Source organism: Castor canadensis, chromosome 9, assembly GCF_047511655.1.
Source record: "Castor canadensis chromosome 9, mCasCan1.hap1v2, whole genome shotgun sequence".
Lineage (NCBI taxonomy): Eukaryota > Metazoa > Chordata > Mammalia > Rodentia > Castoridae > Castor > Castor canadensis.
In genome coordinates, this window is record NC_133394.1 from 14,385,899 (window position 1) to 14,400,859 (window position 14,961).

A 14,961-nucleotide genomic window follows, 5' to 3' on the forward strand; every position below is an offset into this window, starting at 1 on the left:
GTGGGGGGCAAATCACATGAGTATGACACCAGCTTGTGACCACTCACTGGATCTGTCACAGACACACACACGCCTCAAGCCCTCATTTAAGATCCACTGAATATGCGCTCTTGGATTGCTTCCCTGTGATCAGAATCAAACACACTCTGCCTTTCCTTCTTTCTGTGCAAAATCTGAACTATGATCCATAGAACATATGGAAAATCTAATGTCAATCCCCCCTCAGTTATTTTAGCCAGTGGGCTGCCTGTTGAATAAGTGAATAAACAAACCTTCATTAAACACCTCTTCTCTCCCCACACACACACATTTCGGCCTCTCTAAGTGGCTGTGGGAGGATTTACCACCCTCACTTGATAGTAAAATCCAGTCATAATTCATATCATTATTACATAACTTAGATAGAATTCAGGGTAAATCATATACACGGAGGACCCATTCCTGGGGCAAAAACCTAATACGCTGTTGTTAGCCTATGAAACAAGTGTTAGCCAAGTATTACAATAATAGCCTATTGTTAATACTCATTTATGCTAATGAGTTCCATGGAAAACAAAAGAAAAATAAAAATCATAGAAATGACTATCAAATTCTAGGTCAGAAATGCCTGCAGTTGAGTCACAATTTATGCAAATAAACATTTCACATATTTAATAACAGGTGATATTTACTGAGCTCTTTCTAGGAAGCAGACACTAATTAGGCATGATTTTGTATATGCACATGCATATATTTATATATATACTCAATTAACTCTTATGTTAACTCTATGATATAGGAACTATTATTACCACTTAAAGATGAAGAAACTGGAAGACAGAGAAGGTAGGTTACTTGCCCAAGGTCACATAGCTAGCCAGTGGCAGAGCTGAGATCTGAATAATCCAGCACCATAGCTTGTGCACTTGAACACTGCCCTATGAACTTCAAAAGCACATGACCTCTGTTTTCACTTTACTCACACTATATACAGCAAAGTAAATAGAGACCAAAGGCACAGAGGATAATTTCTTCCTCTCATTGCAAACCAACAAGAGCTTTTTAAAACACACCATCAGGTAACCCAAGGTACTAGCCTATATAACTTGAGAAAAATGTATCACCCTACATAAGTACAGTCACTTATTTCAAAAACCCAGATAAGTCCAGTGCAACTGATCAATCGTGTGAAAGATCATTTTCGCCTGGCCTTCCTCAGTCCTCTTTGAAGGCCAACTTCTTCAGAGCACTCAAAACAATTCACCCTGAGATCCGAATCTCTCTCTCAACTCCTTCCCTTTGTTCCTCGCACTAAGCTTCGAATAGGGTCTAGCCACTTTTTTGACCCATGTAGACATTATCACAGAAAGAGAGGTTATTTTGGGGTTTTCTTTTCCAGGCTCCAAGAAGATCTATGCATTTATTCCTTACTGCTAGATAAAACTTGGCTGAATTTAAATTTCTTTCTTCCAGAGCTGGGGATGGCACCCAGTGCCTCACGCATACTAGGCAAGCACTTTACCAGAGCTACATCCCCAGTTCCTGAATTTTCTTAAAAACAGAAGCAAAGACTACCTGGCTGTTTAAGAACCATGGAGCCAGAACAACCTCTTCAATGAGAAGAGACTAGACAGGTGGGGACTAGATCCTTCTTAGGCACACAGAATCTACTGCATTTAATATAACCCTAGGTCAGTTAGCCTATGAAAAGAAGAGTTGCTAACAGTCACGTTGTGACCTCAGACTGTGGGTGCATATCACTGTGCATTTTATAAAATTAGCCACAGTGAAGGCGCTGTGTGTGTGTGTGTGTGCGCGCGCGTGCGTGTGCACACATGCGTGTGTGTGTGTGTGTGTGTATGTGTGTGTGTGTGTGTGCGTATACAATGAAGCTGACTTTTAGAAAATAAACAGCAATAGACACCCATGCAGATTAAGGTTAGTATCAAGCCAAAATCTGATTTTAATTTAGAAACTACCTTGTATCTGCAGCAATTCTATCCAAGGTGGGTCCTGGGGAATGGTAAGAGACAGCTGACAGGCCCCTGCTTCAGCACCTAGCCATACACTATTCTCCAATATCATAATAAATATAATTTACAGGCAGAGGGTAGAAATACAACACTTGGTCCCAAATAGAAGGGAAAAGGCAGCTAGAAACTTCAGCTCATCAAGTACACTCAGCTATTTCTAAGGTCTGTGCTGTGCACATTTATTTTCTTATAAAATATGACAGAAGATATTTTGGCTACTATGAACCATGAAGTGTTTTGTACACTTAGCCCTAGATGGTATGAATTACTAAGCTACACCTACCAAAGTAGGAGAGAGAAAAGGGCATGAGAAAGAAGTCAGCATCATCACTCACAATCTGTACCCCTCAAATAGTAATCTAAGAGAACATTAGTGAAGTTAAAATTGTAATGAAATCAGATGAAAAACTCACACATTTTACCAGAAGTAGGCCCAGTCTGGATATCTTTGCAATAAGTGAAATCCCAAATCTATTCCTTTACCACAAAGCCTACAGTCCTGTAAAACCCTCCTGCTAGAAATCCTTTCAAGCACCCAAAAGTCCCATTTTGTAGGTCATACTATCATTATCTTGGACTGCGACCAGTCTGATTAAATTATAGAAAATTACTAATACATCACTCAGAATGGAGAGCTCAGCGCCAGCCCCGTTCTGTTTGTTTTCCCTCTCCTACCCTCTCCTATCCTAATACTCCAGCAGATATTTAAAAAACAAAGAACTGAGGGCAAGGCAATTTCGAATGAGGGCTAAAGGACAGATATGTTTCACTGATGACATCAGTGACCAGTCACAGGCTCCCAGGGAGTTTCACATAGTGCAGCGATGAGGGCTCTCCTCCTCCGACATTTCCTTCAGACTCTGTGCTGTGGGGGAAGTTTTTATGTCGTCCCCCTCCCCCCACCACCACCAAAGTTTGTATGTTCAAACTTATGCCAGAGGTGTATCAAGAGGTGTAGCGTTTGGGAGGTGATTAGGTCATAAGGGCAGAACTCTGATGAATAAGATCAGTGCCCTTAGGAAAGAGGCCCCCTTGGGGGGATAGGGTTAGTCACCCCTTCAGCCAAGTGAGGACACAGTGAGAGCCCTCACCAGACACTGAACCTGCAGCCACCTTGATCTTGGACTTTCCAATCTCCAGCAATAAATGTCTATTGTTTATTAATAATTACTCAACATAAAGTATTTTATGAAAGCAGCCCAAATGGGCTCATCTTTGAGTCCAAAGACCAGTTTGCATATAAAGGACCAGGCTGGGTGGTGTTGGATGAGAGCTCTTTTTTCTTCTGGGAAGCTAACACACCCAGACAAGATCTGAACCCACATTCCTGGGATTATTAAATAAACTAGTTGGCTTAAACCAACTCAGCCCAGTGCTATATATTTCTCATCTGACTCTTCCTTTAAGAACGTGCTGCTATTAATAAGACTTCTTATGGTTTAAACCAACTTTTGATCCCAGAAGTCTGCCTGGTTTTTCTACCAACACATACTCTCCCCTGGGTGTGTCTCCAACCTCTGTCCAGCTAGTTTTACAAGCCTCCCATGACAGAGGTTTTTTGCACTTCCCTTTGAACTTTCCTAATAGAGACCATTCAACGATCTACCACACCAAATGTACAGCAAGCTCTAACGCTGAGCGAAAGCTGTCCAATTTATCCGTCTCCAGCATGATTTATTAACACTTTGTACGGAGAGACTTGTCAACTCACACCAGCTGTGTCATCTCCAGAGTGAGACAGCAGCATAGGGATAAATTAAAAATCAATTTTTTTATTAGAAACTGTTTTGAAGCATTAACAAGAATGTGATTTTTGAGCTATCTTCTTTATCTTAACAGGAAAACTCAGTGTTGACCCCCTTACTGTATTAGGAATACAGAGATGGTCTTTTTGGGGAACACAAAGGCATTATCAGCCAGCATCAACTTGAACTGCTTTTTAGTACCTTGGAATCATTAGCCCTGGCTGACAAGAGCAATGAAATATTCTGCTACTTTAGACTGAAAATTTTCCCCGTGTGATTCCCGCCACCGTTAGTCAGGAGGTGTTGCCTGGTCACTGCAAAAATTAATAAACATAAATATGGGAAAGAATTAAGTCCCTTCTCTTTCATCTGACATAAAAAGACTTGCGAGAAAGCATAAAAATAAAGAACCTTGTTGCTTTCCAGTCATTTTGCTTCCTGATTTTACTAGAAAGCAAGAGGTTTGTTGTTTTTTTTTTTAAGTTTTGTTAGTGATCACAATAACCTGTAACTGGTCTTGACCCACAACTGAGTAAACAGTGAAACTACTGGAATAATAAAACAACTGTTTTATTAACTTTTCCCTTGTGCTCCCCCTCGGGAAGAGGTGTCAGGCAAATTTCCAATGGTAACTATAATAGGATCTAAATGTGTAAATTGATGCTACTAGGAAAAATCTCAAAATGTGCTGGTCACCCATGGTAAAAGCTCTTAGATACAGTAAACACAGACGAAGCCTGCTAATCTGTCCCTGTACATGTAATAATGTTTGTAAGTGCCTAGTCCCATGCCTGGTATTACTTTCTCTCTCCTTCGTTCTTAGACTGACAGACATTTTTAAGTCACAAAGTTTAGGATTTGGCAAATGATAATAGAGTGGAATGGCTCAAAGGACCTCCAGGATGTTCTTCTGAACATGGTATAGGCCCATAGAAAGAACTTGTGTCAAAGAGTCATCAACAGCAGCAGAGTTACATTTAAATCCCCAAATGACCATTATTGATCTAAGCCAAGAAACAAGATGCTTTATTTTGAATAATAATTTTTAAAGCTACCCCTCCAGTTTACATCCTTTACTGGGGGAGGCACCTCCAAAAGTTACTACAGAACTTTCTTGTGATTCTTGACAGATCATCATTCATCATTCATCTCTAAAGAACAAGCCATTTTTTTCTGCATATGTACAAGGCCCACATAACAAAAACAAACTCTCTCTCTCTCTCTCTCTCTCTCTCTCTCTCTCTCTCTCTCTTTCTCTCTCTCTCTCAGAGGCCCAGGAGGAAATGACTGTGTAGAATTTTCAATCAGAAACCCCAGGCTTAGGTTAGTAGTGTCAGGTTAAAGGCTCGCCCATCTCCAAAGCTAATTCGGTTCTGAACAGTCCCTAGGGTGTCTAGCTGAACAGAAGGAGCTAGGAAACCTTAGCAGGCGGGAGCCCAGCCTGGGGAATTGCTGGGACTCAGTGCCAGGGGCTGAGGCTCACCCCAGACTTGGTATCAGATAATACCAAGTGCTCGTCTGGATTTCCAGGACTAATCCACTGGAGGGTGGAACTTCCAGGTTCCCTGGAGTCCATGCTGTCAAGTGAGAGGGCGGTGGGCTTTGGAGAGCCCAGACTAAGCCTGGCTGGTATTATATTTAATAAAAGAGAAATAGATTCAACACATAGGATCTGTAAGTAGCAATGGTTTAATATTATGAGGGTATAGAGGCAAAAAAGGTCCTAAAAGGAAGTGGAAAATATGCCAAATTTTCTATAAATTCGGATTGGACAAGTTTCTTTTTTAAATATTGTGATTTTCACTTCTTAAATGTGTTTACAAGCTCTACAGATTCTTAAAATAACACGTCAATAGTGGTTTTAATCACTTTGTATTTACTGACAAGGGCTCCCCTGGCTTTAAAAGTAATTTACCCCAGTTCCTTCCACTCATCACTCCGTTTTCCCTACCACCCCCAGCATTACACATTCACTCCATTTTTTTTCAGGGTCCACTTTAAAATCTGACCCTACAATAACTTCTTAAACCCCTGGGTTGACTTCTATCAGGCAACTTTATTCCCGACTTAGCTATAATTTAACTTTGATAAAACATAGAAAAGAAAAATCCTTCCTTCACATTCAAATAAACAGTTCAGCTTTAAAACTAAGACTTAGGTCTGCAGTTATATTCTATACTAAATAGAAATTAACGCTAATGTTTTACCTAGGTCAATATTTATTACACCTACATAGCACTTGCAAGTTTCTCCAAGCCTCCCTGAGCACTTAGCAAGCCCTGAGTTACTGTGACTGAATTGCAAAATACACCATTTGCCAGAAATTGCTCTTAGTCCAAATGCAAATTGCTTATAAAACACGTGTAAACCCCGCTTAGAACCGGCAGCACACATCCACAAAAACCCATTCAATGCCACGGTAAGTGGAAAAGCTTCACAAATTAAGGCTTCCCTTTAAAAAAAAAAAAAAAACACGGGAGGGACTAAACAGTGTTTCCAAAGGTAAATTGCTTCTTACTTTGGTGGAAGTGGCTTTATGTGAGAGGAAGAGGGAGGCGATTTCTTTTTTTCAAGTGAGTATATAACAGTATTTAATTAGAGAACAGAGTGGGAGAGCCCACTTTGAAAATATAACTTCATCACCAGGCTGCAACCCGCAGGAGAGGCCCACCAGGCACAGGAGCTAAAATGGAGCCTGAATTTCCTCTCAGACAGAGAGGGTAGTCGCACGAGGTCAGGGTCAAGGTCACCGGCAGGGCAGGCAGCAGCTGCCCGACTGCGCACAACGGGAGGGCCGGGGCGTTCCATCTCCGTCACAGCCCAAACAGATAAATCCCTTCTCTTCTCCCACCCTCCCTCTAACCCCGCCAACTTTTTTTTTTTTTTTAGCAAGGGCAGAAGAGAAGAAAGGAAAATGACCAAATAACCTCACCGCCCTGGTTTTCGCACACAAGCTCATCAGCTCCCAAAGTTGCCATCTAAGGGCAAGTTCGCGGAGAACACTGAAGCCCATTTTGTCCGAGCAGGGCGAGCCTCCCCGCGATCGCCCCCGCCCCGGGGTGCCGGCCTCCCCTCCCCGCCCCCACACGCCCCCGGGGAGAGCTGGGCACGGTGGCCGGCCGGCCATGTGCACGCACACTCTTTCGACCAACTGCTGCGACTTTTCTGTGAATCGCAGCACGGAGCCTCCCCAACTCGCCGTCCCCGACTCCACCGCCTTCTTCCTCACACAAAATTTCCCTACACACGCAGCCGCCTGCGAGTGATTTTATGTGCATATATATTACATATGTGATATTATCCTCAGAACCTCTAGCGGGCAGGCGAAGAAAGGACTGCACAGGGGCATTTTTTTTTTTTTAAAGGAAGGGGAAAAAAAGCACAACCCAAGCCCTGTGCGTCGACTCCCTGCGTACCGGGAAGGGAAAAAGAAAAGAGGAATGTTTGCAGAGCGCGGACTGCCTGCAAGTGCCCTTGCTCGCCACTTCGGCCGCGGCCCGGGTGACCCAGAGCCAAGGGGTGGGGGGGGCACCCGGCCCCAGCAGCCCGCGTCCCCTTTCGGGTCCCCCCCTCCACACACACACACACACCACCCCTCCCGGGTCGGCACCGCCGCGGAGATTTCGCGAGGGGGAGATCGATCGCGCTGCCTGTCTGCAGCGGAAACGCACACGCTCACACACAACCCGAGCCCGAGACACCATAACCTTAACCCTTCCCCCACCCTCCGTGAACTTCAGGTGACCGACCACGTCGGCCTGACACCCGGGCGGGCAGGCGCTCCGGCTCCGCTCCCGCCCCCAGCCCGGGTTTTGCAGGATCGGGCTCTCAGAGCAGCGCCAAACCGCCGGGAGAGGGGAGCAGCTCGGGGGGGCGGAGGGGGGGAAAGGAGAAATTGACCCTCCGTCTCCCCCGACCCCTCCCTCCGGCGCCTCCCGCGTCCCCTCCTCCCCGACACCCCGCCCCACGCCTTCTCCCCTGCCCCCTCTCCCCTGCATTCAAGGAGCCGGGCGGCCCCGGGGGATATTTTTAGTTGCTTCTTTTCTCCTTCACTTTTAGCTTTAGCAGCATCTCGGAACACTCAAAAGCGGAGAGAGATTGGGGGTGGGGGGGGAGCTGGAGTGGGAGTGGGGGAAAAGTTAAGAGTCTCGCAAAGAAAAGCCGGAGGGAGGGCGGAGAAGGGACCGGGGCGCGGGTGGAGGAGGGGAAGGGGACCGGGCCGTGCCGCCGGGCGTGTGTCTCTAGTTGGTGTGTGTGGCTGCGGCCAGGGAGGGTTGGGATGCACTTTAGTCCTGGACTCTGCTCGAGCTCGCCGGGGAAGTGGGGGGGGGGGTTAGGGGGGGCGGGGGTGGTCTGAGAGCCCGAGTCTCGCCCGGCTCCGTCTGCTCCGACTGACCCCGCATTTTATTGCGGCCAGGAGCCCTGCTCCTCCCTCCCCTCGGCTCTGCAGGGACCTCGCGCGCCGCGAGCCGCCCAGCCTCCTGCCTCCGCCAAGGCGCAGCTCCCGCACCCCACATCCGCCCGCTGCCCGGCCTCGCCCCCCACCCGGCCGCCCGCGCCCGGCGCGCCCCCTCGGCCCGGCGCCGCGGGAGCAGCCGCCCGGCGGCGCGTGTGTACCCGTGTGTTTGTGTGCGGTGCCCCCACACCCTCCCCGCCGCTCCCGCCTCGCCGCCCCCGACTCCCTCCTCCGCCGCCGCCGCCTCCACCTCCGCCTCCTCCTGCTCCAGCCGCCGGCGGCTCCGGGGCCGACCAACCCCGGCGCAACCTTTAGCCGGAGATGGACCTCTCCCTGGATCCCCAACCCGGCGGGCGGCCGCGCGCCCTCGCCCCGACACCCCCAAACGCCATGTCACGGCCCCGGCCCTCCGCGCGCCCCGATCCCGCACCCGCAGGCGCGGGGATCCACAAGGAATTCTTTTTTTTTTTTTTTAAAGATTCCAACCTCTCCCACCTCCCCCCCCCACCCCGGTGAAAAAACCCCGGCATCCACACTACTCCCCTCCTTCCTCCTCTCGCCCCCTCCCCCGCAACCCGGAGTGAGGAGGGGGAGGAGGAGGGAGAGGGGAAAAAAGCCCGATCTCAAGGAAAAAAGAGGGGGGCCAGAGAAAGAAAGAAAAAGAGAGAGAGAATAGAAAGGGCACGGGGCTGATCATCACCAACATGGCTGCCTCGGCATAGACCTAAACGAGGAGTAACCCGGGCTGTGTCTTTGTCAGTTTCACCTCTGTAACCCTAAACTAATGCAGAAAACAACAGAGGAGGCTGCGGAGGGGAAAGAGGAGAGGCAGGGCGAGAAAATGGCACGAGAGGAGGTTGAGGAGGGATGACTTACGTGAGGGAAGGCGCTTGGGCTGCTCCTGCTTCCTTCTGGGCATTTTCCCCCTTTTCTTACATTCTCCTCCTTGGTTAATGTGAGATCAAATAAACCCCCGTGGGGGCAGACAGGCAGACACTGGCAGGAGCGGGGAGGTAGTTGGGGGGCGGGCGGGCAAGGGGAAACCCCTTCTCTCCGGTGTGTGCAATGGGTTGGAAGCTTGTTTCCTGAAGCCAGAAGAGGGGTTTTTCTTCTTTTCTTTCCTTTCTTTTTTCCTTTTTTTTTTTTTTAATTTTTTGGTCGTGCACCTGGCCTGTCCCCGAGCGTAATATTCTTCAATGGAAACGGATCTAATAGGTGTGAGTGTGTGTGTGTCCTGTGCTCGCGTGTGTGATGGGAGGTAGAAATAGATGAGTGCCGGTGCGGCGGTGTCTATGGCCGCGCTCTGTGTCTCCGAGCCCCTAACACTAAAGTCGGGATCAAAGGGCAGCGGCGGCCGCAGCACAGCTCACAGCTCGCTCTCTTGCTCTCTCGCTCGCTCTCTCTCTCTCTCTCTTTCTCGCTCTCTCCTCGCGCTCTCTCTCGCTCTCGCTCTCTCTCTCTGTCACACACACACACACACACAGAGGCACAGACTGAGGGAAAGAGCGAGAGCCACACATACACACACACACACACACACACTCACACACACACACACACAGAGCAAAGAGGAAGGTGCCCTAAGGCTCCCAGGGCGGACTCAGCCTCGGATTTACAACCGCTCTGTCTGCAAAGAATGGGGGGCGCGCGTGCGGGGGTGGGATGGAGTTCTGCAAATTTATCCCGCTAGTAGCCAAATCTAAAGGGGGGTGTGTAGTTTTTCCCACTCTTTAAACATTGATTCCTTCATTATTTCACTGATTTTTTTTAAAGGAACTATATTGCTGTCTCCACTTTCTTTTGTTTATTAAACTACATTTTGTGCTGTATAAAATTCTTCAGGCTTTTGTCACTGAAAGAATTACTCTCTCTCACCCCATCACCTTAAGTCTGGAGGTTACAGACTCCCACACTCTCTTCCTCAAACATTCTAATGAGAATAATTCTTTAAAAATAATAATAAAAAGATAACATATGGTGAGATCAATAGGTGAAGCGAACGAATTGCCCAGTGTTGGAGTGTCCGGTGGAATTAACGCTTGAAAAATGCTGCCTAAATGAAAATTACAGGTCCTCGACAAAGGGGCAAAATAAGATTAGGTCACCCATGATGGTTGACTTAACCGCTACATGGCCCTTCAGCAGTGCCCACAGCAATCTTGACTTCTGAAATTTACTTTTTTCCTACCATAATGCAGGTAGGTTTGTGAAGTTTACCTTGAAGCAATTCCAGCGTGCATTATGAGCTCCGTATAGCAGTTTACATTTAACTGATATACTTTCATTACTTTAAAATTCACATATCTTGCTTCAAAGAGAGACATAAAGGGGAAAAACAGAAAAGGACAGGTCTCACTCAGCACAAAAGGTATTTGGTGAGAGAGGACTGTTCTCTTTGTGACTTGCAGTCATTTGGATAGAAGTTCACTCAGAGGTTGTTAATGATTTAAACTCCAAAACCTGCTACTATAATTGAAGTAAAAAATGGTCTGAAGAAGAGTTATTTCATAAAACTCTCTTTGTAAGAGGAAACTTTGAACTTAGCAGAATACATTATATGTCATGAGTCAGACGTAGGGAAAAAATAAAAAGGTGCATTATTTAACTACATCTTTCCTTTTGAGCTTTTTAAAAACTCTGACTCATCATGTTATTATGTTAAATATTTTCGTACCCATTTTTAAATAGACTTTTTCTTCAAAGAAGGTGGAGGCACGGTGAACATTAAAATGACACTGTAAGTTGACACGAATAACTAATGCCTCATTTCGGTTCTGACTTTTCTTAGAAATCTCCCATGGTGGGATGGAGAGTTATGTGGGTGGAGGGGTAAGATCCAAAAGCCCCTTTAAAAATAACAGTAAGGCTGTACACCTTTACTAGGGAAGTGTACTTCCCCAAACATGAAATCTCAGAATGACTCCCTCCCTGCCTACTCCTCTCCAAAGATCTAGCTTCCAGTGTCAACTAATGCTACCTGAAGCAAGGTTACAACACCTGCTTAATTTAATCTAAACCCCAAATGGGGAGTCATCAAGTTTAAAATAGACCATCATCCTTAAACCAATTCCTCCTAAAAGGTGTTTTTTTTTTTTAAAAAATTTTTTTAAGTTTCCCTGTGTTATAATTTGAAATAGAACTATCTTTAACTCAGGTCAAATTCAGCTGTCTGTAACTAATATTACGCATTAGGCTTGAAATTAACGGATGATGAATCACATGCATTTATTCCAAGTACACCCATTGCCCTGAGTTTGTAGAATCTGAAGATTCTGCTGGTAAGATTGGGTAAGCACAATGATCACAGAACTCACAGCCTTTTGCCTGGGATGTTGAGGATCATTTCTCTGCACGGACACACTGCCACCTTTCCCTGAATTGCTACGATGCTTCCCGGTGTTCAGTGCGGGATAATTGAAAACACACTTTAGGCCTTTCCTCAAAGCAGAGGGCATTTCCTGCGACCTTTTAAAGGCATGCAGGCAAATGCTATCAACTTTTAATTATGTAGGTGTTTTATCAACAGCCAAAAGCATTTTTAAATTGAATTTGTTCATCCCTCCACCTCTTTCCAAAAGTTTTTTTGAGTAATACATAACAATAGAAAATGGAAATGAAGACAGAACATTTTCTGCGTAAATCCCATGTTGATTGATATCTTTGTGCTACGCAACACTCTTCAAGATCATTTGCATTTCACCCTTAAAGAATGTATGCTCAGGGAACAGGAGCTAATTTGAATGTTAAACTAACCTAGAATTATTAGGAAGATAAATACTGGAGATTACAACAATCAATTTCAAAGTCAAAACTGAATAAACAATTCAGAGCACACCTACCCATAATCTATTAGATCAGATTATTGTTGACCAGAGTCATCAGACTGGAATATTCTATTTGATTCACTCCCATAGTGCAGACCTTGAAAAACCATATTTTAACTTAATTGTAGTACTCTGTCCACTCATCTCCATCACCTTTCAAATGTGAGATTAAAAGGGATTTTGTCAAAATTGCACAGTTTAAAGTGCTTCATAAACTCTGTCCCTCACAGGCATAAACTCCATTGAAGCCCAGGTATTGCTCAGGGTGGATAGATAAAGGGAGCACTTCCCTGAGAACAGTGTGTCCAGAGGTCAGAGGGGTGAAAATAGTTTTCATAATAATATTACAATGTTATTTGTCCTTTTCTCTATATTGACAGTTGCTCTGAGGATGGCAACAGTGCAGGAACACCAAAATGTATTAATAGTCATTCTGTCATTTACTGCATGCATTCAGAGAAGGAAAAAGGAAGGTTCATTTGTGATCGTCCCCAATGGAGCAGTAAAAATTATTAATTTATTAAACCTGAACTCGTGAGTACAAGATTTTTAAATATTCGTTGTGACAAAGTGGTAAGTAGATATAAAGGCGATTCTTCTGCATGCAGAAGCACATCAGTTGTCTGGTGGAAAATCACTTGGGGAATGTGTGAAAGTCACGTTTTCATGGGGTATTATTTTACCTCAAAAGACTGACTGACAAACCAACTTAGACTTGACTATTTCTCAAAACAAAAAAAAGAATGAAATTGTTTTCAAGGAAAACAATGCATAGTAATTTTTTTGGGGAATGGCAGTATTTTCACTAGCAAGAGAAATTTTTAATTTCAGATAACTAATGTGCATTACCATGAGTTTCACAACTTCTGAACACTTTGATGAAGTCCATAACGACATTAATGTGACTTTTCGGTATAGTGTCAACATTTTGGAAGACCTGCACAACTCAGTTTAACCAACATTTTCCAAATGCCCATCACGTTACTAAACCATTATAGTAGACGATTCACTCAGAGTGTAAAATAGATCAATTGGGTACTTAGACAGAAGAGGAGGAAAAGTTCATTGATAGAGTTTCAGATTCCACACTGTAAGTAACTTTTAAGAAACTGTAACTCATCAAATTTTAGTGTGGGATCAAAGAAAGATATTCACCGTTCTCTGTAAATGCTATTAATATATTCCTCCTTCTTCTAACTATGTATCTGTGTGAGGCTGGCTTTTCTTCACATAAAATTTCCTTGTGGTGCTGGGGAATGGAACCTAGGGCCTTGTGCAAGCAAGGCAAACGCTACCACTGAGCCGAACTCCAGCCCCTATCCCATCGGTATCTTTAGGAAACAACATAACACAATAGGTAGAATGCAGAAGCAGATATGGCACTCCAGCTGTGAGCTATTACAGAAATTTGCTGAAGGGCAGAATCAATGCCCTTCTTGTCACAAAATGTTTTGTTTTGAAAAATATAGTTATTTTTCATAAAAATATATAACCTGTTGATTTTATTAGCTTTCCTTATAAATGAATTAATAAATAATTTTAAATGTACAGTTTTCATGAGTAATAAGGTAAATATTAATAGATATTGTTCCTATAAATGAAAACTCAATGACTTTTAAGGGTATAAGGAGTCCCGGTTCCAAAACATTTGAGTATTCCCCTAGAAATTAAGATTCAATTAAAGAGAAAAAAGAACTTGTCAGAAAGTTTTCCCAGAGGTCTTAGAATCCAATCAGATGGGGAGCATCCTTACTCTAAAGAGAAGGTCCAAGTTTCTTCTGGCCTCAGACCTTTGAGGAAAGTTACACCAGTAGTGAGGGGCTTCTCTCTTTCCCAGGACTCTATGAGTTAGGACAGGATGCTCTTTACCCTAAAAGTGCAGTAAGTGTGACATTTTAAATAATGAACGCTTCTCCCAAAGCAGACATACGGGGCTGGTGTCCCTCCTGGTCTGGATGGACCTCAATGTTGTACATCAGTTTCTGGTGACGATGACCAGCCATCCTTTACAGAGGGGGAGGCTTTGGCTATGGTCTTAGGAGGCAGGGCCCTGCTGGGACCAGCAAAATTTGTTATGTTTTGAATAAACCATGCTTTCAAAGGTAGTGGATATGGCTGGGGATGCAGCTCAGCTGTAGTGAGCCTCCCTAGTGTGGGCAAGGCCTTGGGTTCAATCCCCAGCACTGAAAAAGAAAGGAAGGGAAGGCAAAGGGGGAGGGGCAGATGTGAGGGGAGGGGAGGGAGACCCTGTGACCCAACGGAGAACCCAGTGTAGGAAACACTTCCAGGCATTTTGGGTGCTTTTCATCCCAACACATGAGCTTTGAACCTTTCCTTTAAACATCTTCCCCATAGTTCTTCAACTCAACATCCTCAATGAACATTTCAGAATACAAAGTCACTTTTTTTTTTTTTTGGCAGTGCTGAGGCTTGAACTCAGGGCCTAGTGTGTCCTTGGCAGGCTCTGTACCTCTTGAGCCACTATGCCAGACCTTTTTTGTATTGGATGTTTTCAAGACATGATCTCATGAACTGTTTCCCCTGCTGGCTTCAAACCATGATCCCCCTGATCTCTGCCTCCTGAGTAGCTAGGATTACAGGCGTGAGCCACCAGCACCTGCCTGGCTACAAAGTCATATTTAGATTCAGTAAATTCCAGGTCTTCATTGTCTAGTTCTCTTACCTGGTCCGTCCTATCAGCTATAAGGCCTAGCTCCCTCAGTCCTTGTGTGTCTATTCCTAACTTGAACCCTAATTTGAAATAAAACTCTTGTCTCCAAATCCTTATTTTCCAAGATTCGTAGCACCTTATCAATTTGGCTTGGCCTTTGCAATCAGCATGGACGAAAATTTCTCTGAGCTCCCCGCTTTCATGCATTTTTTAACTGATTTGTCTGTTCCTTTAATGTTCTTCTTTGCTGCCT

At 44.9% G+C, this 14,961-nt stretch overlaps 1 protein-coding gene across 9 annotated transcripts in view; it reads right to left on the reverse strand.

Moving 5' to 3' along the window:
- The window catches only part of Znf827 (zinc finger protein 827), a 159,230-nt gene extending 149,531 nt beyond the window's left edge, over positions 1-9,699 (reverse strand). For 8 of the 9 annotated variants that reach the window (XM_074041233.1, XM_074041231.1, XM_074041235.1 and 5 more), the window contains exon 1: positions 6,690-6,783. In XM_074041233.1, the coding sequence (XP_073897334.1) occupies positions 6,690-6,735 (46 nt within the window). In that variant the 5' untranslated portion in view covers positions 6,736-6,783. Of the gene's footprint in view, positions 1-6,689; positions 6,784-9,089 lie in introns of those variants that run through there. The other variant, XM_074041232.1, reaches the window with a different exon arrangement.
- Between the last annotated feature and the right edge of the window lie 5,262 nt (positions 9,700-14,961).